We start from the raw sequence: 27,562 nt of genomic DNA, 5'->3' as shown, positions 1-27,562 counted from the left end.
TGGGATCCATAACGGTCCCCAGTACCAGCGTGAATCAGGGCAAGGGGGATCTTATTTTTATCTGTCGTAACAGAGTGCGGGGATGGCGGCGTGGCCGCCGCGCTCCCTTAATTTATGCCCGAGTCGAGAAGAGGAGCTGCAGCCGCCTGACTCGCAGGTACTGCCCTCTCTCTCCGTGTAGAAGCGCCACTTCTTTCCCAAGAGACGCACTGATTCAATGTCCCTGAAATATTGTCTGCTTTCTGTTGGGGAGGCTCCGGGGGGAGGTGGGGGGGGGGCTGTCGGCCCTGGTATCGTACCCAAGAGGAATGGAATCTTTGTCTCCTTTAACCACAAAGGGATTGCTTCGGCAGAGCACGGATTTAGCCCTTTACTCGGTTTAAATGCTTTGTTTCACTCCGCCGTTTAGTCCAACGTTGCTGTCCAGGTGGCTGACAAAATCCAGAAACACAGTGAATTTGCAACGCGCAGCAGACCAGGGGCGTCTTAGTGTCTTCTCCCCAAGTCTCCAGCATTTCGTGGCCCTGTTGCCCTGGCTCTTGTTCCTCCTTTCAGAATTTGTGTCCTCAGATTCCCCCCCCATACACACAGACCCGTCAGAAGCAGCCATGATGGGCTGGAGGGGAGTTCGGGCCGTCTCCTCCCTTCTAGCTTTTGGGAGCTGGAGAGAGAGACTATGTGTGACACCGTGTTAAACAGGAAACTCTTCTCATTCAAAAGGACACCTCTTTTGTTACGTTTTTCTCTGCTAAAGGTGGGTCAAGGCCCCATGGATGAGTCACTGCTTGCTCCCCACCCCCCTTCCCAGCCTTGGACTTCTTCCTTTGCATCTTGGATGCTCTTAAGGAAAAGATGTCAAGGCCCCAAATCTGCTTTATTACTCTAATCTGGTGGTTTCTACTTCAGAACATCACACACATTCACTGTCAGAGACTTGATTTTTTATATGTTATTTATAGGCTGTTTTTCTCAAAGTCTCAAAGCAGATCACACAGTGTAAGTGAATACTGTCAACAGGATGGGACATGTAAAGTGATACAATAGGGTTAGGATTACTGAAATCTGAAAAAAGAGCTGAAACAAGAATAAGTATTAACGTATGTTAAACAATGCAGAAATTATATAGTAAGATCATACATGCAGCAACAGATTACAGTACATCATATACACAGTAATACAGTCCACAATCCCTATCCCTTTACTAAAGCATATTTTTGAACAATTTTATTAAAGTATAGCTGAATTACCTGTGCAAAAATACCCTTCTGAGAAATTCAGTTTTGTATCGTTTGCAAAATGTTTGTGGGGAGAGCCTGTCAGTAAGTGGCTGGCTGTATTTGTGACTTATAGAAAGAGACAGAATGACTGTGAAGAGATGGAAATCCCTTTTTTTCTTTTTTCATTATCTCCTAGACTAGAGTTTGCCCTTTTGCCTTCTTTGTTTTCAGTGTATTGCTGTCATGTTGTTTCTATTTCTATAGCAGATTAAAGGGCACTCACATGCCCCCATGTCACTGAAGGTTGCAAGCATGTTGATATGTTTGCTATTTAAAAAACAAAATGAAACTGTTCTTGTTTACTGTCACCATTATTGGCCTACTAGGGTTTTCCTTGTTTTGTTCCTGTCTGTTAATGGAAAAACCCTTCTCCAAGACACCATTCATCCGGGGAGGGGGCGTTGAACAGCAAATTCTCTCTCTTGAGCATACTGAATGGGCACAGAACAAGAAATTTAAAAGTACTCATTGAGTATAGAGCACCCCACAGCCTGTGTGTGTGAATGTGTCTGTGTTACATAAAATACAGAATTATAAATAAGACCAATCCTGCAGATTTACATGGAAGGAATCCCTTTTATTTAATGGGATCTGCTTCCATGATACTATGCATAGAATTTCAGCCATGCAGAGTGGGGTCATGTATGTTCATTGCGAAAGAAGCCTCATTGTATTCAGTGGGATATAGTGCCAGGTCAATGTGCATAAGATCACATACTTAGTCACATATAGAACTCGGGATCATTGAACAGAGTTTAGTTACCCTGATCTGGATAGCCCAGGTTAGCCTGATCTTGTCAGATCTCAGAAGCTAAGTAGGCTTGGCCCTGGCTTGTATTGGGATGAGCGACCTTAAAGAAAAATCAGGGTCATCATGACATGGAGGCAGGCAATGGCAAACCACCTCTGAATGTCTCTTGCCTCAAAAACCCTACTGAGTTGCCATTTCTGAATGTCTCTTGCCTCGAAAACCATACTGAGTTGCCATAATTCAGCTGTGACTTGACAGCATGCACACACAAACATAGTTTAACATTTTATTGTACTCGCCATCTGTGTATGCTTACCAATAAAATTGGGATTCTGATTCTGTTGCCTGCTAAAGGAGTATAGAGTTGCTAGGTGATATTTATTCCATATTCGTTAACGTGATTTGCAATAATGTGATCTTTGATGTGTAGTGAAGAGGCTGTTTTCTGTCTCTGGTGCTACATTCACAGAATAAATATTTTTATAGGAAAAGTGGCAGTATATTTCAGAAGAGTAGTGCTGAGTTGTATCAGCCAGTCAGAAAGTGACATCTTTCCTTGTGTACACAAAATGATGTTTTTGTACTCGAACTTTAGAAAAGACAATAATCATGCAGAATTTCCCTTCTTAAATCACGGTAATTTGGAGACAAGCCCTTGGCTTTGCAAAGGTCAATAGTTGCTATCTGAGAAAGGTGTTGGATTGGATAATTTTAGCATCTTGATACTGCTGTATCAGATTTTGAATTAACCTTTTCCTTGAGTGAGAATAGGTTCATTCTCCTGAGAAAGGCTCATGAGAATAGGCCAGTTTGCTCAAGCCGTTACCTTTGCCAAAACATCTTGAAAGGGTCCATGCCACCTCTGTTATACCCCTGTTATATTTTTTTACTTCAAAAGATTGATTCCACTGACAACCTTAGAGGGCTCTTGTAATGTCTCACAATAAAAAATTAAACAGATCAAAACATAAAATTATTAGAATAAAAAAGCTAAGAAGAGCCCAGCTATAAGTCCACGTGTGATAGCCATAAGCCACTGAGACACTTTATTGCAGTGGTGACCAACTGTCAGGCTGCTTGAGTGAGTAACTGTCTATCTAGGTAGAAAAGTCCATGAGAGGCATTCTAATCAAAACATGTATACAAGTTTTCCCATGTGATTTCATAACCACAAATCACTAATCTTATGTAACTGCTTAGTATACAATATCTTATGCAAGAGTATTTTTAAAGAAGCTGTTCTGTTTGCTGATGTTATATAAACCAGTTTGTTTTATTTGGAAATAATTAAAAGGGTTTTTTTAAACATGCAGATTTGTAATGATGGGATTGAAATGGCCTGCCAGCAACAAAAGGCATTTGTGAAGAGTTCTGTGGAATGCAAATGGAATTTAGCAGAAGCCCAGCAGAAACTTGGCAGTCTAGCCCTGCACAACTCAGAGTCCATAGACCAAGAGCATGCCAAAGCGCAGGCAGCAGCTGCAGAGCTGAGGTATAGTGAAGAAGAGTGGCGCCGGAAAGAAGAAGTGTTAAGGCAACGGGAAAGGCAGGATCTGTGGAATGTAGATTTCGTTAGCAAGGAAGTATTTAATAAGGTATGGACTAATCAGTTCCTAAACAATAGAAACACAGGCACAAGTAAAGCATAGATACTGCAGAGCATTTTTAAAGTGGGCATATAGCACCTATAACTGCAGAATCTTTGTGCATCCTGTTCCTGTATTTCTGACAGTAAGGGTGTGGTTGGGAGGGAGTTGGGATTAAATTGCTAGAAATGTGATATGTGGTAAATATTTCATTCTTTTCAGTTGCACTGATCCAAGTCTTAGAAGAGGTGGGCTTTTGTTCCAAGTGATGGCTTTAGCCTGTCTCTGTATTGTCATCTGTGATCTTGAGCAGAGTTGATCAAATGTTAATTGCATAACTACCAAGATTTATAGCACAGTCCTATGCTTGATTATGTGCAGATAAGCTTTTTGCTTTCAGTTGGCCTTGGGTGTGTTTAACTCTGCATAGGTTTGGGCTGCTAATCTTTCTGCTTCCCAGAAATAATCTTGTTGAGTGCTTGTATGGAGAATGGACTTCGTACAGTAAACACAAGAGCATGCATGAAATACAATCCACGAGCCATTTTAGCCAGTGTGGTAGAATAGATTAATTCCCTACTGGAGGGTTTACATAGGCAGAACTGTTTCCACCCTTGGAGCAGAACTTTTTTACCCCCGCTCTCTCACTATAACCCAGAGCGCCCCGAATTGCTGCTCCATACCACAACAGGAGGAAGAGGCAAGAAAGTTGTGCTCTTCAGGTGGAAATCCTTTGTCTGTACAATTAAACCAGTTAATGGATTGGATCGTTTGGTCTTTAATAGATAACCACATGTGTATGAATGTATAACTTTAGTGCAAATTCAGGACCTGAAATAGTTAGCAAAGGGAATATTCTGTTTTCTCCAGTCCCTTGACCTCAACAGCAACTCTTAGAAAGGAGTTATTTGGGAAATTGCTCTTTAGCTTCTCAAGTCTGGTCAGGCCTTTTCTTTTTTTGTGCTCTGCATAGTTTCCATTGATAGGTGGCTGTTGAATGATGATAGCTTTCCCATGTAAGATTTTTTTACTAAAATATTGTGATATATTGGGTGTTTCATCAGTGCTGAAATTCTGTTTACTAGAGCTTCATTAATCAAAAAGAAAGGAAAGAAATGGAAGAAGATGCATCTGAATCTTTCATTCAGAAACATGAGCAGAAGATTAGGCATTTTGGTAAGTACAGGTAGCTTGATGGTGATCTTGATTACCATAACCTTCACTTAAATCACTCAAGTGCTGGTTAAATGCAGGCTATTTTTATGTGTCAGGAAGAACGCAGTGATGTAGTTTCCCCCATATTATAACAGTTGGATAGCCAGTGTAGGACTCAACTTGTATCAAAACATTTCTGCATAATAAATTATTCTGCTCACCTCTTATTGTTTTTCCAGGCATGTTGAGCAGATGGTTTGACAGTCAGCGATTTCTGTCTGAACACCCCTACCTTGTCTGTGAAGAAACTGCTAAATATCTCCTTTTATGGTGTTTCCATCTAGAAGCTGAACAGGTATTACTTAAAATGGCCTCCTTTGATATAGAGGAAGCTTGTTCTTCCACATCACCCTGTGTATTCTAAACCAAGGCTATCCTTACAGATAAACTCAGCTGTCCCCAGCTTTTGATCTGTTTCTGGACTTCTTAATGTCTTAATGCGGGGGGTGGGGGGATGGAAGCATAAAGGTTGATGCTGTTAGAGTATTAACTATGTGTGTGTGTGTGTGTGTGTGTGGAAGCATACAACATCCAGAGAGCTCTGAAGTTAGCAGCAGCCTGTAATCATATGATAATTGTGGCCAGTCTGTCTATTGAACTCCTCCATCATGAAATCGATGGAGGATAACATTGACCAGATTTTGAAGGACCTACTCTGGTACTTCCTAAAATATGGACCTAGTAGTTTACTTGTACCATGCCATCTTCCACCCTGTCTTGCAAAGGTTGATGTTGTTAGAGTATTAACTATAAGTGCAAGCTGCCATTTAAGAAATGGTACATTCATTTTTAAATGGCAGTGTTTGTTCTGGGCCAACAGCTATTTTACCTAATATCCTCTTGCAGGCTTTGCAGCATCCTTACTGAGCTGCAAATTGATGCTCTACCAGGATTGCGGCAGTTCTTTCTGCTTTGGTCTTGCTTTGATTCTGCTTTGTGGTCATGACTTTTTTCAGAAACGAGCTCTGATGGAGCAAGTAGCCCACCAAGCAGTTGTGATGCAGTTCATTATTGAAATGGCCAAAAGCTGTAATGTGGATCCACGAGGCTGTTTTCGTCTGTTTTTCCAAAGAACTACAGTGAGTTGTGCTTTCTGTTTAAAGGGGGGGGGGAGCTTTGAGTAGTTTTGAAGAATTTGTGCTTTTATGACCTAGCAAAAGATTTCCTTTATCACAGCTCATAAATGTGTCTTGTTTTTCAAACTTTCATAAAGTGGTGGTAGTACAGGCCCAGCAGATTCTGAATAAGCCAGTGTTTTGTAGCAAAACCAAATGCCTTGATTGCATTTACTCTTTGGCTCCTTTCCTTACTTAAATTCTGGACCACCCTTTCTACTTCTTTTTGAATTTCCATGTTGAATACTTTGCTGCTATATTCTGGAGTAACTTTGATTTTCCTCTAGTAGAAATTATCACTTATGAAATTGTTGGGCAGGGTACACAACATAATTGTTAACCCATTGACATATATATATGTATCTTGTTTATCATGCATGCATACCCGTGCATCACTGTTTATGGTAATACACACATATCTGCAAATGATTCACTAGAAATTATACACACTGCTCATGTCATTATGATCCAAGGGTGCCATATATCCATAAAATTGAGTATATTACTGTACCCTTAGCAGAACTCTGGAGAGCTGTACAGGGATATGCAGATGTGAGGGAGGGACACAGATGTATAAGCAGATACTTTTGGAGTTCTTTGAAAAAGTGAACAAGCATGTATAGAATGGTGATCTGGTAGATGTTATATACCTGAACTTTCAAAAGGCTTTTTGTCAAGGTACCTCACCAAAGACTCCTGAGTAAACTTAGCAGTCATGGGATAAGAGGACAGGTTCCCTTATGGATTCAAAACTGGTTAAATGACAGGAAACAAAGAGTAGGAATAAATGGACAGTTCAGACAATGGAGGGAAGTAAGCAGTGAGGTCCCACAAGGATTGGCATTGGGGCCGGTACTATTTAATTTATTCATAAAGGATCTGGGACTAGAGGTGAGTAGTGTAGTGACCAAGTTTGCAGATGACACAAAATGATTCAGGATGGTGAAAACCAAGGCTGACTGTGAAGAGCTCCAAGAGGACCTCCACAAACTGGGTGAGTGGGCGACACTGTGGCGAATGAAGTTCAGTGTTGGTAAATGTAAAGTGATGTGCATTGGGACAAAAAAATCCCAACTTCAGGTATAGGCTAATGGCTCAATGAAAGTGTCAACCCAGTGTACTGCAGAAGTGAGAAAGGTGAACTCTATGTTAGGGATCATTAGGAAAGGGATTGAGAATAAAATGTCCAATATTGTAGTGCCCCTTTATAGATCTGTGGTGTGACCTCATTCGGAATACCGTGTACAGTTCTGATCACCATATCTCAAAAAGGACATTGCAGAACTGGAAGAAGTACAGAGGACAACAACCGAAATGCTTAAGGGGTTGGCACACCTTCCTTATGAGGAAAGGCTGAAGAGTCCAGGACTTTTTCATTTTAGAAATAGACAACTAAGGGGAGGGGGGGACATGATAGAGGTTTATACAATTATGCATGGGGTGGAGAGAGTTTACAAAGGTAATTTTTTCCCCTTTCCCAAAATACTAGAACTTGAGGGCAGCTAATGAAGCTGATGGACAGTAGGTTCAGAGTGTGATTTGCACAGAAAGTGATTAAACACTAAGAGTGTGGAATTCGCTGCCAGAGGATGTAGTGATGACTACAGGAATAAACAGCTTTAAAAGGGGATTGGATAGATTCATGGAGGATAAGTCTATCAATGGCTACTAGCCATGGTGACTGAGAAGAACCTTCACATTCAGAGGCAACATTAGGGGAAGGCCTCGGCCTCCCCTGTTGGCCCTCTAGAGGAACTGGTTGGCTACTGTGTAAGATAGGATGCTGGACTAGATGGACTATTGGTCTAATCCAGCAAGGTTCTTCTTATGCTCTTATACTGAGGAGATACAGGTTGGATCCAAGCTTTTTTGGCAGTAGTGGATCTTCCCTGTTTTCTGATTTCCTCTGTATGTTCCTGTACATTCCCATAAAGCTGCTGTTGAGGTTTGGAGAATCTCACATGAGGAACTGCTGCATGAAACAGGAATCAAATGAGATATAGTCTCTTATATTAAGGAGGAAGTTCCACAAGCAGAGCAAAAGCTTGTGCCAGAGGGAGCAATTTAAGTTCTGCATCTGTGCCCATAGCATGCTTTTCTCGGGACCTCCCCCCCAAACTCTCAGTGGTGGCTTTTGGGGAGGGTGCAGGGGGAGTTGGACTAAGGGAAACAGAAAGATTTGTTCTACATATTCCATCTTGGATCCAGCACACAAAGCTGAGGCAGCATGTATGACCCCCCTAGTGTCCCTCTAAAGGGCTTAACAAGGAGGTTGGCAAGCTTCAGGTGGTTCAAAGATTTCAGTCACTGTCTTAAGGGTTGTTTTTTTTAATGAGCTAATAATTTAAGAATAGAACACCTATGTCTGTTTTGGAGTCAGTATGCTGTAGTGAATGTCAGACTGGGATCTGGGAGACCCAGGTTCAAATCCCCACTTTGCCACAGAACCATGCTGGGTGACCTTGGGTGAGTCACAGTCTCTCAGTCTAACCTACCTCACAGGGTTATTGTGAAGATAGAATGGTGTTGTATGCCAATAAAAGGTATTTGAATTTGAAAAAAAAGAATTTGATAGAATGGTGAAGAGAACAACATAAGCCACTTTTGGTCTCCAGTGGGCAGAAAGGTGGAGTGCAAATGGAGTAAATAAATACCAGAGCTTTGGTGGTAGTTCTTGATATGGAATTATATTTTAAAGAGTTCTACATTCCATTGCTATAAATAGACTTGTGGAGCCTGGACCGCACTTGGCTTGAGCACAGCAAAGCAAACGGATGTCTAAAAATATTCACAGGTCACACTGGCTGTGTGTTGTGGATAGCTATGAAAAAAATCTGTTTCCATTTCAAGCACTGGGTCTTGCTGTCAAATGCACTTGCAAAGGAATGCCTTAAGCTTTAAAGAGGGACACATGGAATATATGTTCTTTTGTCTTTTAGTACCCGGTTTCATTCTGTGGCATTCAAGAAGGCACTTTACATATTATCAAGTCACAAAGTTACCCTGCAAGTTGCTCTTATATTTAAATTCTCACTGCAGGAAAGATTTATGCACATAATTTACATAGTTTAGTATGTAAGTAGCTTGAGAGAGGGCCATTCATGTTTAGTTTCTTTTTATGGGCTGTATGCAACAGTAGCTATCAGCAAGGCTGGGTGCATGCAGAGATTCTATGATGGTGGAGAAATCAGCTTTCTTATAGTCTCCCCTCTCATTTTTTTAAAAAAGGAAGACAGTTTCTAGTTCTTGTGCTTGCAGCAATACTTCATAGTGTGTGGGCAATGTTTACGGAAGTTTCAGAAGTCAACAGAGTGGTAGAGTAATATTTCCATAGCTTACTGGTAGGGCTGTGCTATTTAGCATAGCTATTGGCTGATCAGACTGCAAGACAAGAAGAACACTTTGTTGCCATTTGGTATCCAGTTATAGATTACTTAACAGAACATGAAGTGTTGCCTAATAATACATTTTATAGAACTCTACTGTATTTTTAAATTATGGTTTGATGTTCTTGTTAATATTATTATTGTTGTTATATTTATTTGTCTTTCCTTTTTGAATTGGTTTTACTGAAACTATGGCTAGTATAGGCTTACCTTTTTGAATATTGATTGTTATAGTGTATTGTTCTTAATAAAAATAACCCCCCCCCCCAAAAAAAAAGGCCAGGAGAATTAGAACAACTTAGTGGGGAGAAGGGGAAAATCCTATAAAATAAAGTCAAGTTACATGCATTTACTGAATTGTCATATTTATACAAGTCATTGCATTGAGCTTTTGGACACAGAGTGTGGATTACCTGGCCAGAGAAATTTTATTTTACTTCTTTAGTACAGAGTATTTGTAACCTTGAGCATGAAATCTGAGAACCACATAATTGCTTGTGAGTCATTACTCTTTTTTTTGACAGATGGGCGAAGAAGGCTATTTGGAGGCTTTTAAAAACGAACTTGAAGCATTCAAATCAAGAGTGAGAATTTGTTCGCAGTCCCAAAATTTTCAAGCAATGTCTGTTCAGAATCCTTCCGTTCATACCAGCCTCAATTCTATAGGAGGGTTTACATCTTTTACACAGGTAGGTCTTGTTATGAATGTAGTTTTCTGCCACTTTTAATGCCTAGCAGTATCTTCTCAGAAGAAACTTGTTTATTTTCTCCTTTTTCTTCCCTCCTTTCTCAGCATTGTGCCAGCTGAGTAAGGCAATGTTTCTGTGGATACCAGGTTATAGCAGGACCTAGTGCTTGTGTGTTAAAGGCCCTTAACACCATGAAGCAGGGAGTGAATGTCTATCATGATTGCTTCCATTCTCCCCAGCTGTGGGTAAAGCCAGCAATACGTCCAGCATCCCAGTGATTAATCTATTAAACCTTCAGCCTTTACATACACAGCTTTATCTGATACTACTCCAAACATAAAAATTGAACCTAAAATTCGAAACAAATTGTAATTAACATGAAATCCATGAGGAAAACTTCTTAGGTGAGGTCCCACAAGATGAATGATGTTTCAATTTTCCCCCTGAAACAAAAAACCTCTTACAGTAGGAGAGTTGGATGAAAATACTTGGTCCTCACATACACAGCTTTATCTGATACTACTCCAAACATAAAAATTGAACCTAAAATTCGAAACAAATTGTAATTAACATGAAATCCATGAGGAAAACTTCTTAGGTGAGGTCCCACAAGATGAATGACGTTTCAATTTTCCCCCTGAAACAAAAAGCCTCTTACAGTAGGAGATTTGGATGAAAATACTTGGTAAACCAATTTGTATGTCAAAATGATCATCACTTGGGGCTTTCTGAATGCTGTAGCTTTGCCCAGATAGAACTCCATAGCCAACACTAAACCACCCAAGAATTGCTGTTTACCAGCTCTCCCCCATGTTTTTGTCCCAACTAGCATGGTTATATCTCCCCTTCTACTGTGTGGAGAATGATGATGTCAACATGTAAGCCGCCCGGAACCTGCTCCAGCAGGGAGGGTGGGGTATAAATTGAATGAATAAATAAATAAACATGACAGGGGAATGAGACCTATTAGGGTCAAAGTCTCAAGAATTTAAGAGACTGTGTAATCGTAAGCAAAATTTGTACCCTTCTAAGACTTCTTTGGAAGAGTTAAGATTGCACTGTGAGTTGCACAACCCAACCACAGTATATATGTCTTGAAGTATTAAAAATGCTACCTTAATCAAGAATATAGTCCTTCATATTCAAATGTGTGTGTGGGCTAACTTAGTTTATAAAGCATCAGACAAGGAGCCCTATGTTAGACATAAATCTAGGATACCAAATCAAGATTACCGCAAAAGATACAAAAGAACTTTGCCATGCTTTATGGGATAACGCCAAAATGCTCCCCAATTTTCAACTAATGTGGCCTAGGATTTTTTCTTTAAAACCTCTGGGGGTTATATCTCCCCTTCTACTGTGTGGAGAATGATGATGTCAACATGTAAGCCGCCCGGAACCTGCTCCAGCAGGGAGGGTGGGGTATAAATTGAATGAATAAATAAATAAACATGACAGGGGAATGAGACCTATTAGGGTCAAAGTCTCAAGAATTTAAGAGACTGTGTAATCGTAAGCAAAATTTGTACCCTTCTAAGACTTCTTTGGAAGAGTTAAGATTGCACTGTGAGTTGCACAACCCAACCACAGTATGTATGTCTTATTGAAGTATTGAAAATGCTACCTTAATCAAGAATATAGTTCTTCATATCCAAATGTGTGTGTGGGCTAACTTAGTTTATAAAGCATCAGACAAGGAGCCCTATGTTAGACATAAATCTAGGATACCAAATCAAGATTACCGCAAAAGATACAAAAGTACTTTGCCATTCTTTATGGGATAAGGCCAAAATGCTCCCCAATTTTCTTTTTTCTTTGAAACCTCTGGGCTAACAATAGGATATAAACTATTTAAAGCAAGACCTGCAGGTCACTTGCTCAGCTCTACCTCCACGGTACCTCCACAGGAGGTCTGATCACGTAACTGCGCAGTAGTTTGCCCCAGGGCAAACAGCCACGCTTCTCCTCTGCAGTTTCCTGCCCGTGTGACCGGGGCCACAGTTGTTCATCCTCATGTGCATAACCATATATTTCTGCTATTGATTTTCCTGTTTCTATTATTCCAGTCCATGGGGTTCATCCTTCTAAGCTATATTTTTCTAGTTACCATTTGCATCGATGTCTCCTAGGTAGTGGCTGCCAGTTCTATTACTAGGAGTATTTCAGCAGCAGAGATGCCTGATGAAAATGTTCAGTGACTCCCAAGCTTGAGTCTTGCGGAACATCTGAGGTTACCAGTCTTAAAACATGCCAGAATGGTTTTTGCCCATGAATCTTTGCCTGTGTTTTTTAGTGTTATCATGTCTTTTTTTTTTGCTGTTCCATTAATACAAGGCCTGCTCAACCCTGTGGTTTGTTCACCAAGATTAATTTTATTAAATACTGCTTTCCAAAAGGGGACATGTTTAAAGTGATGTACAATGCAATATTTGAAGGACCACCTGCTTCTGTACATTCCTACCTGTCAGTTAAGAGCTCTATAACAGGCCCTGCTTTGTGCTGATTTATTAGGACTTTCACCTAACCTTTCTACCTCTGCTCTTCCTTTTTACATTGAGATTTACACTTGAAAGTCATTCTGATCATTCATACAACCCAAACCTTCCCCATAAGATGTCCCAGTACAATTTTACCTTCACATACACATCTGAAGACATGGGCTATGACTCATGAAAGCTCATATTGAAATAAATGTAGTTTATCTTTAAGGTACCACTGAACTTTGTTTTATCATGTGTTGTGTCATTAGTAACAGAAGTGAGGTGATCTGTTACAAGAAGCAGGGCCTTTTCTGTCATGACTCCCCATATGTGAAATGCCCTGTTTGAAACCCTAACTAGAAGCTCTGGGATTTCCAGAAATCCCAAGACAACGATATGCAAGATCCAGGTTTACTTACAAGGAGATTTTAATAAAGAAACTTACAGAAATAGCAAGCTAATTTCAGTCCACTGGACCTCAGCTACACACAGTGAAGTCAGCCAAAACCCAAGATGAGATGCATAGCTAGAACTAAACATCTTATACCCTAATTGCTGGCTACAAGTAATAGCATCAAATAGCATCATCAAAGCTACATTCTAGACACTGAGAGACCTTGCACCTGGTACTTAGTAACTGAGGGAAACAAGTCAGCTTTCTAGATAAGGATTCGGGAGAGTGCAAACAAAAACATTCTCTGGGAAGTGGCCGGTCAGCCATCCTCCCATGCCCATAGAAGTCAGGAGCTAACAGAACTCCAAGATGGGGTAACAAAGGCTATACATGCCCTCTTTGCACTTATGCACCTGGTGCTGGATCTGATAACTTTCTGGCACCAGGCATGTATTTGTTTGTTTGAGTTTTTGTTAAATGTTGTGTTGTCAGTTTATTTTTATTTTGTCATGCTTCATGGATTTACTCTTTTATGTTCATTGTTTAAGTTTGTTTTGTTGTCCCATTTGCCCTGGCATTTTTTCCTGCTCTGCTGTTTTATATCTTGATGGATCTTAATTTTGGTCTTAATTGCTTTTAATTTGCTTTAAATGCTGCTTTAAGATTGTTTCCACTGTGATTTTTGGAGTGAGTTTTTTTGGTACTGCGTTGTGTCTTTGTATTTAATTTGTTACAAACCACCCAAGAACTTCTGTGTTGAGGGGCAGGATACTTTTAAAATAATGTTAAAATATCTCAAAAATGTTAATAACCTAAATTAACATAAAAACCTATAAAACAAAAACCTATAGAACAAAAGCAGAAGCTGTGAAAAGAGTTGACTTGGAAAATACATGAATAAGAAAACAAAGTTTAACTTTCCAGTGGTAACAAGCAGAAAAGTTTTCACTGGAGTGGTGTAGTGGTTAGAGTGCAGGACTTTAAATCTAGAGTCCCAGATTCAGATCCTCACATTGCCTGGAAGTTTGCAGGGTGACCTTGGGCCAGCCACACACAGTCAGCCTACCCTACCTCACAGGGTGGTTATTAGGATAAAATGGAGGCGAGGAGGATGATGTAATCCACTTCGGGACTGTATTGGGGAGAAAGGTGGGGATTAAATGAAGTAAATAAAAATCTGTGTGATATTAGCAGAGAGGAAACCAAACAAACAACCTCTGAAAGGAAGTTCCAAAACTGCTTCGTTGGCTTCCAGAAAGCTGCTGCCAGCATCAGTCTCAACAATGGCTAGTAGTAGTTCATACATGAAAAATGATTTTAATGAATGTTTCTAGAATACCAATAGGATGGGTGACAATTACTTTTGGGGGTGGTATTAAAGCCTTGGATGGCTAAGAGGGAGGCAGGAAGTTTGATCCAACATTCTCTTGACATATGAGTTTTGAATGAGACATTTGCCCAGAAGTGACTTCCTGGTCTTTATGCTCTTCGTTACAGAATGCAGAGTCGCTTCAAGGCTGTAGTGGGAATTCAGTGGTACACAGGGATGAGGAAGAACCCAAAATGATGGATACCGTATAGTACTCCTGAGCCCAGCTGCTCTTATTGCAAAGAAAAGAACATGCTGACTTTATTGAGACTTCTTTTTAAGGGTGCTGCACTTTAGTTTGGCTGTTTTTTGGAGAGAGGGTAATCCAGAAACACACTTGTCCTTCGTTTGGAAAATGTGCTGCTAGGGTTTTTGTTTTCTTTTGTTTGTGTTTTAGGAGAGAGATTCTTATCTGTCGCTGAATGTGAAACTGGAGGTTTCTTCTGCTACTACTAAACTCTGCCCTTTTTAATTTTAGGAATCAAATTATGGGGGGAAATCTGCACAGTTGCAATGTTTACAAGTAGTTAATCCTAGGAGGAATCTGCTTTAGTCTTATTAGACATGCCCATGTCTCACTCTGGATTTTGAGATCATTGTTATACATTCTATTGCTTGTATTGTGAGCACTCAAATCTGATTTTATCATGAATAGCAATAAATCAGTGGTTGCTAGCAACATTGCTGATTTGGATGGCGGGGGGGGAGCACTGGCCTTTTAACTCTGTTGCCAGGATGACATATTAATTTTCGGCTTTGGGCCAAAGGCTTTTATTTTTTGTTTTGACATTACCCTAATTTGATGTGCAAGTGGCAACAGTTGCCCAGACTTGAATGTGAAAACAATATTTTCTAGAGCTATTGTTGCAGGAAAGCTAATTTTCCTAGAACAAGGGAATGGTTTAACACACATCTGCCACTGGGCATTCAGAAGGGAAGAGAAATCAGCATTAGCTGGTTACTTTTGTACCCAAAGAGTGATTGTGATAATTTTTTTTAAGTTAAGATAAGTATTTAAGGGAACTTAAGTGCCAAATCCAAACAAAACTTTTTAAAAGCAAACTGTATTGAGTGTGAAGCTTAAGGTTTGCCTCAGCAGGGCAAGTCTCCAGTTGATAATGTAAAATGAAAACATCTCCAGCACCCAAAGAATTTGTTTTATCAGTTCCTGGTCCTAGAGTGTTTTCCATATACACCAAACTCTGTCATCTTTACATGAAAATTGTTCTCATGATTCCAACAGGAAGTCACCGCCATCTTCCACCCTTCTGCAGTTGCCATGCTGCAGCTAGACAGGCTGAAGACATGAATGGGTTGTTGCTGTTTAGTGACAATGCAGTTTCAGCTCTCGCAGGGGGCATGGGTGTGATCCATCCCAGAATCAGGGAGAGATATGCTAGATTTTAATCTGAAACTTGTTTGCCTCGGTTCCCTTGTTCCTTACTTAATCTGGTGGAAATGGCAGCCCATAGGGAAACCTACCATTGGATTCCAGAGGAGTTATATAAGTGCACGATGTAGAACTGTGTGTACAAATGAACTGTTATCTGTAGACTTCCTGGTGCCAGGAAGTGAAGCTTTAAACAAAAAAAAATGGACCAGTGGCTTGCCTATTTAGCAGTAGGAGCTGAAGTAGAAGAAGGTGTAACTAAGAATCGGGGTGTAGACATTATTTTCTCAGTATGTACATAATTGCTTTATATTCTGGTCTATGCAGAAAACAGTATTTTAACATACCAGCTAAACAAACAGAACCAAGTTGAAGGGGGGGCACATTCCCCTAGGCATTACTTACTATTTATAACTAATGGGCAGTGGCACTGTTGCTAGATAAACTGTCCTTTCTTCTGTACCCTGACTGTCAATGAGGCTCGAAGTATGAAGCAAAATCATCCTTAGCATGTGTCCAGTCCACATTCTGTAGTTGAAACAGTTTCTTTGGATGTCCCAAAAAGAGGAGATAAGACGTTCACTTAGCTGAAAACATTTTTACTTTAAGGGATCAGACACTGAGGCGCAAGAGAATGGCCTAATCTTCACACAAAGTTCCAACTTTGCTATTAAATATGTGGTTCTTTGCTTTCCAGCTGTTGTAATGACATCACTTCAGAATATGGTTTCTAATCATTAGAGCCCTCCTAGTTTCCACCTTCATATATTAAATGCTGTAGATCCAGGGCACCGTGTCCTTGTGTAGAATTGGAACTGAAAGTTTCCCTTTAAGTTCAATATGTAAGATTGAGTGACTTTGCCTTTTAACTTTACAGGCAAGGAAACAAAGGTTTTCTTCTTGCTTATTGTCACTTTACTGTAGGAAAAAGTTTTGGGTGGTAGCTGTTAGTGTTACAAAAACACAATTGAATTTACTGGGGTGTGGAATGATACCTCGACCAGGTTCTGCAACTCTCTGCTTACTTTGGGTTTATATGAGATCCCTGTTTTTAAATTAGTACATTTTTCTCCATCCCTGCATGCAAGTGTGGAAGTATGCACCATTGAAATTTTTGCCACATAAGCATGAATACGATAGAGTACATTTATCCCTAAAAGGAATTTCAAAGGAAAGCTGCATGAAAACATGAAGTGGTAAACTTTACGGGTATTAGGAGACTGTCAGATGAGATTCATTGGCAATAGTTTAAAAACAAAGCAACTTCCCTTTTTTTGTGTAAATACAGACTGATTTGTGAACTTGATGGAAAATTAGTGGTTTAAAAAAAGAGAGGGGACAAATAACAAATCTTCTGTGATCATTAATCAGCTTCCTTGTCTGGAAACCTTTAGGTACTGAATGGATGACAAGTCAACAGGGAATGGAGCAACTGACCACTGTTACATATTCTGTAATGATTTACTGATGTTTCTGGGATTGTGTCTTCATCAAGGATATGGCGTTATGCTTACAATTGCCCTGGCCACAAAAAGTGTTTTATGTTCTCCAGTGGACTCCTGTGGTTGGATTGATATCACTCATGGGTTTGTGAATATAAAACATACAAAAGAGACCTTTTCTCATATGCAAGCAGAACACAGCTTTTTTTTTTGGCAGCCAACCCATGGCAACCCTGTAGGGTTTTCAAGGCAACAGATATTCAGATATGGAGGACTTAATGATATGAACCAGTAGCATGAAGCTTGATGTGTTCTCCTTTACAAAGAGTATTCCAGGATCTCATTTCTTAAACTTGTATTTCATTCGCACATGGTCAAAATTAGCCTTTCTGGAGTTGCTAGTAGCATTGTAACTATCAGATGTTTGGGGACTCTCAGGAGAAATTGATTGGTTTATATGCTAGTTCTGAACTTGGCCATTAAATTCACTAAAATCTCTGGGCTTCCATGTAAATGTGCGTAGGATTGTTGGGACTATTTCACACAATATGCAGAGGCAAACTTGGGTTTGCTATTGAGTGTACACTCAGCTGCAGCCACTGGTCTGAAACATGGGCTTGCAAACATGTTTGTTCCATTCAAGCTTTCTATTTTAGGTATACTTGTAAAATATGGCCTTTAGCTGCCTAAATTATTACTATAGTGGCATTCTCCCACCAGTACAGAATTGAGAGAGCTCTATTTTCACAATATTATTACTGCAGGGATTATAGATCTTTTGGGACAGAAAAGTGTCAAAATTCATTGACCCACACTCCCAGCCTTCCTGGGGGGGGGGGGTATCAAAACCTCTGTAATAAATTTTTATGTATGTAGTGGGAAGAGCAAATGGCTTATCAGTTGACAGCTCCATTTATTTTATGGTGCTATTTTTGTTTCTAATCACTCCACTTTGTCTTTTAAAAAGCTGGAATATACAATATTTGTCTGTTATTGCTGTATTTAGGCTGTTATCTTATTACCAGACTACTTTTCAGAGGTTGCTCAAGGTTTGGTTGCATTCTACTGTACCAACCATGTTTTGTTAGTGATTTTGTTTCTTTGAATTGGTTTTCTAGAGTGGTAATTTAGCCTATGAAAACTTTAGTGAGACACCCTTGCTTTTGTAACTTCATTTAAAATACAAATACTTCTAAAGCCTTAATGTGACTTAAGCTTCACAGCCTGGAAAAGAGACCTGTAAAACTGTCCCATCTGACTTTTGGATCTGTCACCATCTGTTAATAAAATGTACTTTTATTGTAACACTAATTGATTTTAAACAGACTTTAGCCTTTGTCAAGGACCAAGACTGTTTAAACCGGGGGCTACTGTTACCTCTACTCAGAGCTAGGTCATGCAGAGTTTAGACTAACCATCCTATTTGAGATGTGTGCTGCCAGGGAAGCAAGTAGCTAAGGCAAAATGTTTGATGCAAAGCTGTTTATTGGGCTCTGGAAATCAAATTGCTTGAAGGCATCATATTTTAATCACTTCTTCCCTTCTAAGACTATACATAAAATGTGCAACCTTTTCATATCAGCACCCCCTTCCTAGCGATGTCCAGATACTACCTACCGTTTAAAAAACCAGTTTATTAAATTAGTTTTACAAAAATCAAAGACATCTAATATGAAAATACCACTTTAAAATTGATATCAGAAATAATGAGATGATTGCAGAGTTGGAAAGTGGCATTTTTACAGTTTTAACTTGAATATTGATCAGTGTGGCACATTACTTCATAATGCAACCCATCTAGTCACCATGATTTAAGTTCTCATGAGATTTGTCTTTTTCAGAAGTGCAGCTGTCTATTGATACTTCCACATAATAGGACTGGGACAGGTCTGCTTCAGTCAGGTGCAGCAGTTTCCTTCTGGCTCACATCAGGCAGCTTGGTTTGAAGAAAACGATGAACATGAGGCCAGATTTTGTCGGTCTCTGTTCCAGAGAAAGATTCTAACACTCTTTTCCTTCTGTAGATAAAAAACCCAAGAGATACATTAAAAGTTTGGCTTACTTATGGATTCTATTCTTCTTTCAGAATGTCTCCCTCCTCTGTTCCATCAAGAAACAAAACTGCCTGAGTTTCCCTAAGGATTTCAGAAGAACGATACAGCTTTGTAGCCAAACATATCAATATATATTTGGATATGTAGGCTGTATCCAAACATATGAATCTATATGACTTTTGTCCCCAAAGTGGTTATAGACGTTTCCAATGCAGCCAATTCAAACAATACCATTTAAGTAAATAGCCCCCACCCACACATTCATCCTGGGTGGATCCCGATAGGCTAGATCTTCACCTGATAAAAATAAGGATCTTACCGGTAATATTCCAAGACAGGTCTGGTTTCTGCTTCATAAGATTTCAGTCTCTTCATAATAGTTTCTGGTTTGTCGTCATCACGTTGAACAAGAGGCTCTCCAGTAATATCATCAGTGCCCTAAGTTATAGTAAAGGACAAGCATAATAGAATTTCACACAAGCTGGTTCTAGGGAGAGGTGTTAAACAATCTGACGACTAACAGATTTGCAGGACTCTTTTGATTTCAGTATTCAGTTTTAAGTTTTCCCTGTATCTGTTACGTTCCTTCTGCATGTCTTCATAGCTGTCTCACTAATCCTGATACATGCTTGGGCATGATGGTCCCTGTATTGGTATAAAGTTACAGGTGGAAAGATGGCAATACAAACTTTAGACGGTAGTCATTTGCCTGTTCTGTATTTTACTTTTTAAGAAAATATATAAAAATAAGCCATATACTGGCAATTTCTAAAAAAGTATAACATTCCTCTCTCATACCTGCACATGACTATAATACAGCAGCCGTTTGTTGCTGCCAGCTTTGAGAGTTCCAATGAGTCTGAATTCGGTCTCCCTATCTTCCCATTAGGCAGTCAATACTGTCAAAATAGGAGCTGCGGTGGCTGAAGTGGTTAAGACGCTGAACTGCAGGCTGTGGAAGGTCAGTAGTTCAGCAGTTCAAGACCCGGGTGCCGCAAGACGGAGTGAGCTCCCGTCTCTAGTTCCAGCTCCTGCCAACCTAGCAGTTCGAAAGCAAGTCAAAATACAGGTTTCCCATACTGGATGAGTCTTTTATTCCTCAGATAAATATCCCTATAAGCACATAGCGTCACAGAGGTGGTAGAGGGAGAAGGCATGTGTATGTTTATTGTAAAATTAAAATTGATGTAGAAGGAATGTCTAGATTCTAAATAGTCAACAGCTTAATGTAGTCACATAAGGGTACCTACTCATTAAAAAGATGCTGAAATCAAAAGCAAAGGACTGACACAGACTTTTGTTTCGAAGTAGTACAGATCACAAATGAGCTTAGCAACTTTCCCACTGCTAGCAAGGATGAGTCTGTTCCAGTTTTGATCAAAACTAGCGAACAGCAGAACTCCAAATGTAGGATCTGCAATTGTGGCACAACTGCATTCATGACAATCAGCAGGGATTGTCAGTAGATACAGGGCAGTCCAAATGTTTAGTGCATTGTTTGAGTAAAGGAGGTAGTGACATCCAAGTGCAACCATGTAGAAAGATGCATATCACTAACAGGCACTTTGGGAGGGTTGAACTCCAGGTTGTAGACCCTGCCACTCGCAGGATGGATCCATCGTGCTGTCAGGCGTTGCTGGATTGTCTCAAAAGGCACGTCTAAGTCAATCACAGTATCGATTGGACACCTTTTTTCCAGAGCTTCAGCCTGTGGAACAGTCCTTGGGAAACCTGTGAAATGACAAATGCCACTGTAAAAGTCTAGTAGCAGAGGAGTGAGCTCTTGAAGAAACAGAAGCCTGGTGTAAAACCAGTAGGGTTGCCAACCTCCAAGTGGAACCTGAAGATCTCTTTGAATTGCATCTCCAGATGACAGAGATTAGTTTCCCAGGAGAAAATGCCTCCCCTGGCTTGACCCCTAAAATCTCCAGGAATTTCCCAACCCGGAGATGGCAACTGTAAAAACTGGTCACACAGTTGCATTTCTCTGTAGTACAGGGCCTGGCTCACCTGCCTGAGTCAGCTGCAGATATTTGCATGCAGTGTACCTATTTCTGAAAGTGAAACACTTTCCTTGGATCACATGCATTTATTTTGAGGCCATCGATGAGACAATTGGCCCTGCCTTGCCCCAGGATGACAGTCTTGGCAATGTGGCCCCTCTGCAATTCTGCCACCTATGCCCATCCTACAAATTAACAGAGACAACACACCCAAGTTCAATGATACTCAACCATAGGTCAAGTAGAAAACAAACAAACCCAGCTGCAGAGACAACCTGATAAGAAAATCCAGACTAAACCATCAGAATACAGTAAAATGACATGCCTGAGCTAAGGGAGGTGTTCTGGATTATTTTCCTATGGCTACATTTTACTCTGGTCTCTTAAACACAATACAGCAATCAGATTAACCTGGCTACAAAAAAGTTATTCATTTGTAATATGGAGCAACTGGAAATTATTTAATAATTCTCAGCTGCTCCTGGGAAGAAGCCGTTTTCTTTATTCTTTTCTCTTAGAAATGATTTTAATCGCTTATTTTCTTAGTTTATTCTCTGATTCCCTTAGGCAGATGTGGGGGGAGAGGGGTACTCAGGTCTGTATTAAACATTTTTCAAATGTTCCAGAAAAGGCTAGGGTTCCCTTTGAAACTTCTCAGGGGCTCCTCATTAGAAAAGGCAGCTTGCCCTCCACTCCTGAGCTTCCCCAGAAATGCACAGCTGCAGGAATTTAAGGAGGCACCCCAGTGCACACACTTAGTTCACGCAACACAGTGCACAACCCAATGGGGCTGGTAAGAGCCTCATACTGGAAAGATTCCAGAAGCTTTTGCAATGTCCAGGGCTTCTGTGCCAGACGTCCCCGGGTTTTTTGGCAGACTTAGTTGGCATGAAAACGATCCCCTGAAGGTAGCAAAGTTTGAAAACTACTGTTTCAAACTGATGAGATGCCTGTTGGTGTGATGGATGGGCAAGCAGGAAAACAAGCGGCATAGTGCAGCAGGCACCACCTCCCCCTTCACACAGAGAAGCAAACACATTTCCTTACTTCATGAGAAAAAGGGCAGGACTGAGGTTGGCCCAGCTGCTTGTCACACAGAAACCCACCCACCCACCCACCCCGACTCAGGGGCCCTCCTCAGTCGGGTATCTCTAATGACCGCCTTTATCTCAGCAAATCCTGTAAGTTCCTGACGCTGTTTCATTTAAGCCTTTCTTTGTATATTCACTGTGCCTTCCTCTCTCCTAGGAGAGGTGCTAAATGGCTTTTGCAAGTGCTTGGGCCTCCATATGAAACACACTCCCACCATGAACTATGGAATCACAGCTACAAGCTTAGACCAAATGCTTGTGTACTATTTAGTCACATTTTATTAAAGGGGTTCAGGGAATCAGCAGAAGTGGCCGTGGGACTGGGATATCCATTCTACCTGATACAGAACAGGGGGTAATAACTAAAAGCCATACCCTCATATCTTGGAGGGAATTCCTTAACTAAATATCTTGTACCAGTTCAGGAAATTGTTCAGGCTCCAATTTTCATTAGCTTCTAGAAGGCATGGGGGGGAGGGGAGAAGTCTCACATAATGCTTCTTTGCACAGCCTCAGTGCTTAATGCATTATAACCAAGGGCCAACTTTGGTTCTTCAATGGGTTGCAACAAGACTCTTACCGTCCAGCAGCAAGTGGTGCTGCTCTAGTGTTTGCAGCTCATTTAGCATCAGCTGGGTCATAATATCATCAGGAATAAGTCGCCCCTGATCAATGTAGGTCTTAGCAATTATACCAATTTCTGTGGAAACCAAAAAACAAACAAGCCTCCTTAGAATCCCGCAGCTGTATGGAACTGTACCGCTTCCCCCTCCATTGTTTTGAATTTTCTGCTTTTCATTCAATACTTCTGCCTTCTTGTGGTGAAAGACCAGGGACAAACTGTCTCTTCTTTGAGGATGTGGGCCTTTTGTTCTATGACTAGGCCAGATGCCCACTGTGGCTAATTTATGTCATGTTCTGCAGGGAATCAGTTGCCAAGCAATGGAGTACAGGTCTCAATCTTTTATTGCAAAACAAAATTTGTGTGCTGTTACGTATTCCACAGACAACTAATTCTTCTTTGGGAAAAGATTTTATATAACATGTTTATAATTAAGTCTTGTTGGCATTTGCAAACTGTTAAGCCATATCTCAGGGAGAAGATGAGGGAATTCTCCTCAGCTCTCAAGACCAGCATTGAGTCAACATCTCTTACACCCTCATCTGCCACCCTTAGGCAAACGGCACACACCACCACAACTCTTTCTTTTCCATTACCTCCCTCCCTGGATATGATCTTCCTTTAATTTCAGTGGTAAACTCTAGGTGGATATAAGTGAATGTTTAACTTGCATGAACTTGTGACTGCTGCAATGTATATTTAAACTGGCTAAATGCCTCTGATTCAGCACCGTATGAGAGACAAACAAGGTAGAAAGGGAAGAAAACTGAGGGTAACAAAAGATGACACTGGGCATCCTTTAGTGCAAGTTACAAAGTTCCAAGATCTATACAGAGAAATTAAAAAATATATGTGTAACAGTTGTAAAATTTGAGTACTACAGACAAACCATTTCAGGTATTTTTTATTTAGTTATGCATTTCATTCCCAGACAAATAATTCTGTTAATTCCAGTGGGGTAGCTGTGTTAGTCTTTAAGGTGCCACGGGACTTCTTCGTTATTTTGCCACAAAAGACTAACAACATTTATTCCACAATGAGCTTTCATGAGTCAGAGCTGATTTCATTCTATTACCCTTGCAGCTTCACCCAACCCATGGACAGAAAAAATAGCATCCACTACCATGAAACAACAACAAAACCCCACGCCTCAAGATTAATTCCTTGCAGCATCAAAAATAGAGAAGTGACAAGCTGGGGATCTGCAAATGTATCACAGTAGGAAATCCTCACCCTGAAAATCTCAATCTCCCGGGTTCTCTGGAGTTTTATGGACCTGAGAGGGCTCATTTTGCCCTCTTCTTCCCACGTTGTTTCTTTTAATGAAGCTCAGCAGCTCTCACTACTCTCCCCATTTGGGAGTATTTGCAGACCTCACCCAACTGTCTTAGGTTGTTGAGGAACCTTACACACATCATTTTTCTGCAGAAAGGGAACCCCCCCCCCCCCCAAGTATATGACCCCTACTTTGTTTGTGAATGACCCTGTTCCATGGACATTGTTATCTACAAGGAGGCTAGGCCAGTTTACTTGCTGGGAAGTGAAATTCCCAGCAATGGGATCCAGGACATAAATCAGTACAAAGGTCCCCAATGTCATTAGGCAAACTTGTCTTTCCAAGACAGATTATGAAGCCGTATTCACTGCCCAAGAGACATGTCTGTATTTCCTAGAACACCTGAGTCCAGGAAAGCGAGGCTCTGTAGGGTAAACCAAGCGCTTTCTCTTGGAATTAGCCACCAGGTGTCAGATTCAAATCCCACAGTTTGCCATACTGAAGACGATTTGTGTTTTCTGTCATCAAGAATGGATTGCTCTGCTCTGCTCTGGATAGCCCAGGCAAGCCTGATCTTGTCAGATCTCGGAAGCTGAGCAGGGTCGACTCTGAAAAGTACTTGGATGGGAGATCTCCTTGAAATACCAGAGGCGGGAGGTGGGGGCAGGCTTTATTCAACCACCTCTCTGAATATCCTCCAGGCCCCCAGTAGGGGTCAGTCACCAGAGGTCGCCATGACTTCCAGGTGCGCGCACGCACACACACACACACACACACACACAAATACAAAAAGAAGAAGAATGGATTGCTCTGCCAAGGTTTCCTGGCCATAAAAGCAAAATGATCCTTAAGCAGCAGTATCATGCTGAATGGTGCATGCAGGGAACAACCACAGCTATTGTCTTCATGCCCTGATGTGTGAAAGATTCCAGAGGTGGGTTTGGCTGTTATTAGAAACAGAAAGAAAAATGACTATTTATTTAACTATCTATGCTATAATTCTGCCACCAGCCTCTCCAAGCAACTTGCAACAAATGTAAGTGTTAAAATATCTTTGAAACATAGTTATATATACCACAAAGACAGCAAGAGCTCAGCAGCCACATTCCAGTTTGAGCTACAAAAAACAACAGTTGAACATACATCCAGCTGCCTCATACTGAATCACCATCATTCCATCAAGGTCAGTATTGTCTACTCAGACTGGCAGCAGCTCTCCAGGGTCTCAGGAAGAGGTCTCACTTCATGCTACCTGGTCCTTTTTGAGATGCCAGAGACTGAGCCTGGGACCTTCTGCATGCAAAGCAGAGGCTTTCTCACAGAGCCACAACCCCTCCCCAGTGCTCAGAAGTTATCAACAGAACTTAAATGTCTCAATGGTTCAACCAAAAGTATCTTAGCATACTTCCAATGCTAGCTGCATGCGTCAAACCCCTCCCCAGTGCTCAGAAGTTATCAACATAACTTAAATGCCTCAATGGTTCAACCAAAAGGGCACCTCTTAGTCTCTTAGCACACTTCCAATGCTAGCTGCATGTGTCAAAAGTCATGTCCACAATGCTGGGTAATGCTACCATATATGTTCATGCACACACACCCCTCTCTAATAATTTTACTTTTATTCTACTGTCCTCTGCAGAGGACAGAGAGCTTTGTCACATGACAGTACAGGAGGACTGACACTACTGTGTTACACAAATGTCTTGCGTTTCCACATCTAGCACCACCATCAACAGGTTGGTACCCTCTTGTGAGACTGTTTCAGTAAGCCAAAAGAAAGAGGCAAATGCACAACAGCCATACAGCAGAGCTGATGTATTCAGAACCCCAATTCATCCTGGAGTGGCTACCCATTTTCAGTTTCCCAGAAGGGCTCTCACAAAGATGCATTCTGCCCTCATTGCAGTGCTGCATCAGATAAAAACTACTCTGCTGAATTTCTGCGTCTTGCCTGCCTGCTAAGAGCACAAGAACGCTGCGGGGAGGGGGGGGGGGCGAGGTGGCAAGCATAACTTCTGGGGGTGCCTTCCCAGGTGGCTCCTCTAGACCTCCCGCCTGCACAGCCACTGGCTCCAGATGGTTGCAGCCCCTGGAAAGTCGTGGTCTGCTGAGCAGCGTTATGCGGGTGCACACACGACGAACTCCCACCGGCCCCCTCTGACCCCAAAGCGCGCGCCCCCTCTCCATACCTGTCCCCTTGTTCATGTTTTCCCTGAGCAAATCGCCGCTGGAGAGGTGCTTCAGGGCAAAGTGCTTAACGATGCGGGAGGAGATGGTGCCTTTCCCGGACCCAGGGGGCCCCATGATGAGGGCCCGCAGCAGCAGCGGCCGCACCACCATGCCGGAACCGTTTTGGGGGGCTGGCGATGCCCAAGAGACGTCGCGGGGGATTCTGAGCCGGGGAGCCTCAGCAGCGGCTCTGGGCAGCCCGGAGCATCGTCCTCTCTCGCCACGACCCCGGAGCCAACTCAACCCGCCTCCCCCCTCCCCTCCCCGGAGATTAGACGACAAGACCCGCCTGCCGTAGCGGCGCAGGAAATGGAGGCTGAACCCGAATGCCTACGAAGCTCCTCCCTCGGTCTTAGCCCAGCCCCGAGCTTTCTTTTTGGTTCCTGCTGCCACTTCCCAGACTTTTCTTGCTCCCAAACGCTCTTTGGCCTCCTCGTTTCCTTGCTATCGTTCCTTTCCCACATGGGTAGAATGGCCCTCCTTACTGCAGATCAGTTGGGACCAATGTTTCCTCTAAGCTGAGTTAGTGTGAGCTAGCTCACAGTTTTTTAGCCTCCGGCTCACACATTTTGGTCTCAGCTCAGGGAAAATGGCTCCAGAGCAAACTGATTTCTGCAGCAGCCAAATCGCTCGCTCACAACTCTAATGCCAGCAGCTCACAAAGTAGAATTATTGCTCACCAGACGCCACAGCTTAGAGGGAACATGGGTCGGGACCAAATCTCCCCCCCCCCCCCCCCCCCCGGTTTTTTTCCTCAGCATCTTTTTTTTTGGGCGGGGCCCAAACCCCCCCCCCCCCCCCGCTCTAGGTTGTATGCTCAGGATCTGCCAATGCCACATACGTAGGAAAGCCAACCTCCAGGTGGGGCCTGGAGATCTCTTGAGTTACAACTGACTTCCAGGGAACAGAGATCAGTTCCTCTGGAGAAAATCGCAACATCGGAATTTCGGCATTATAGCCTGCTGAGGTCCCTCCCCAAACCCTGCCCCCCAGGCTCCACCCCCAAATCTCCAGGAATTTCCCAACTGGTAACCCAACCCTTGGGATTTTTTAAAATAAGATGTTATAATACAGCTTTTAAAAACACACACATACAGAGTTACTTTGGCATCGATATGGTTCCCCCATAAGGAAAGCAGACAGGAAGTGAGGGGGCTTATACCTCCGTCCCCATCTTCATTGAGAGACAGTTT

General features: G+C 41.7%; 2 protein-coding genes across 3 annotated transcripts; one reads left to right on the top strand and one right to left on the bottom strand.

Annotated features, from left to right (window-relative positions):
• On the top strand, positions 1–24,009 carry CDC37L1 (cell division cycle 37-like 1). Of its 2 annotated transcripts, none has more exons than XM_015407469.1 (7): positions 1–157; positions 3,342–3,623; positions 4,700–4,790; positions 5,009–5,124; positions 5,786–5,908; positions 9,855–10,019; positions 23,948–24,009. In XM_015407469.1, exons 1-7 carry the CDS (start codon positions 83–85, stop codon positions 23,975–23,977), a joined length of 882 nt encoding a protein of 293 aa, XP_015262955.1. In that variant the 5' UTR covers positions 1–82; the 3' UTR covers positions 23,978–24,009. The 2 variants fall into 2 exon arrangements, with proteins under 2 accessions (XP_015262955.1, XP_015262954.1); XM_015407468.1 differs by lacking the exon at positions 23,948–24,009 and adding an exon at positions 14,391–16,427.
• AK3 (adenylate kinase 3) lies at positions 18,554–26,629 on the bottom strand. Its single transcript, XM_015407470.1, has 5 exons — positions 26,330–26,629; positions 22,823–22,942; positions 20,707–20,879; positions 19,468–19,586; positions 18,554–19,112 (listed from the first exon to the last, which is right to left on the bottom strand). Exons 1-5 carry the CDS (start codon positions 26,478–26,480, stop codon positions 18,989–18,991), a joined length of 687 nt encoding a protein of 228 aa, XP_015262956.1. The 5' UTR covers positions 26,481–26,629; the 3' UTR covers positions 18,554–18,988.
• Positions 26,630–27,562: the final 933 nt, after the last annotated feature.

The sequence above is a fragment of the Gekko japonicus genome, unplaced genomic scaffold (genome assembly GCF_001447785.1).
Source record: "Gekko japonicus isolate JY-2015 unplaced genomic scaffold, Gekko_japonicus_V1.1 scaffold667, whole genome shotgun sequence".
Classification (NCBI taxonomy): Eukaryota; Metazoa; Chordata; class Lepidosauria; order Squamata; family Gekkonidae; genus Gekko; species Gekko japonicus.
This window is presented reverse-complemented; position numbering and strand designations above follow the sequence as displayed.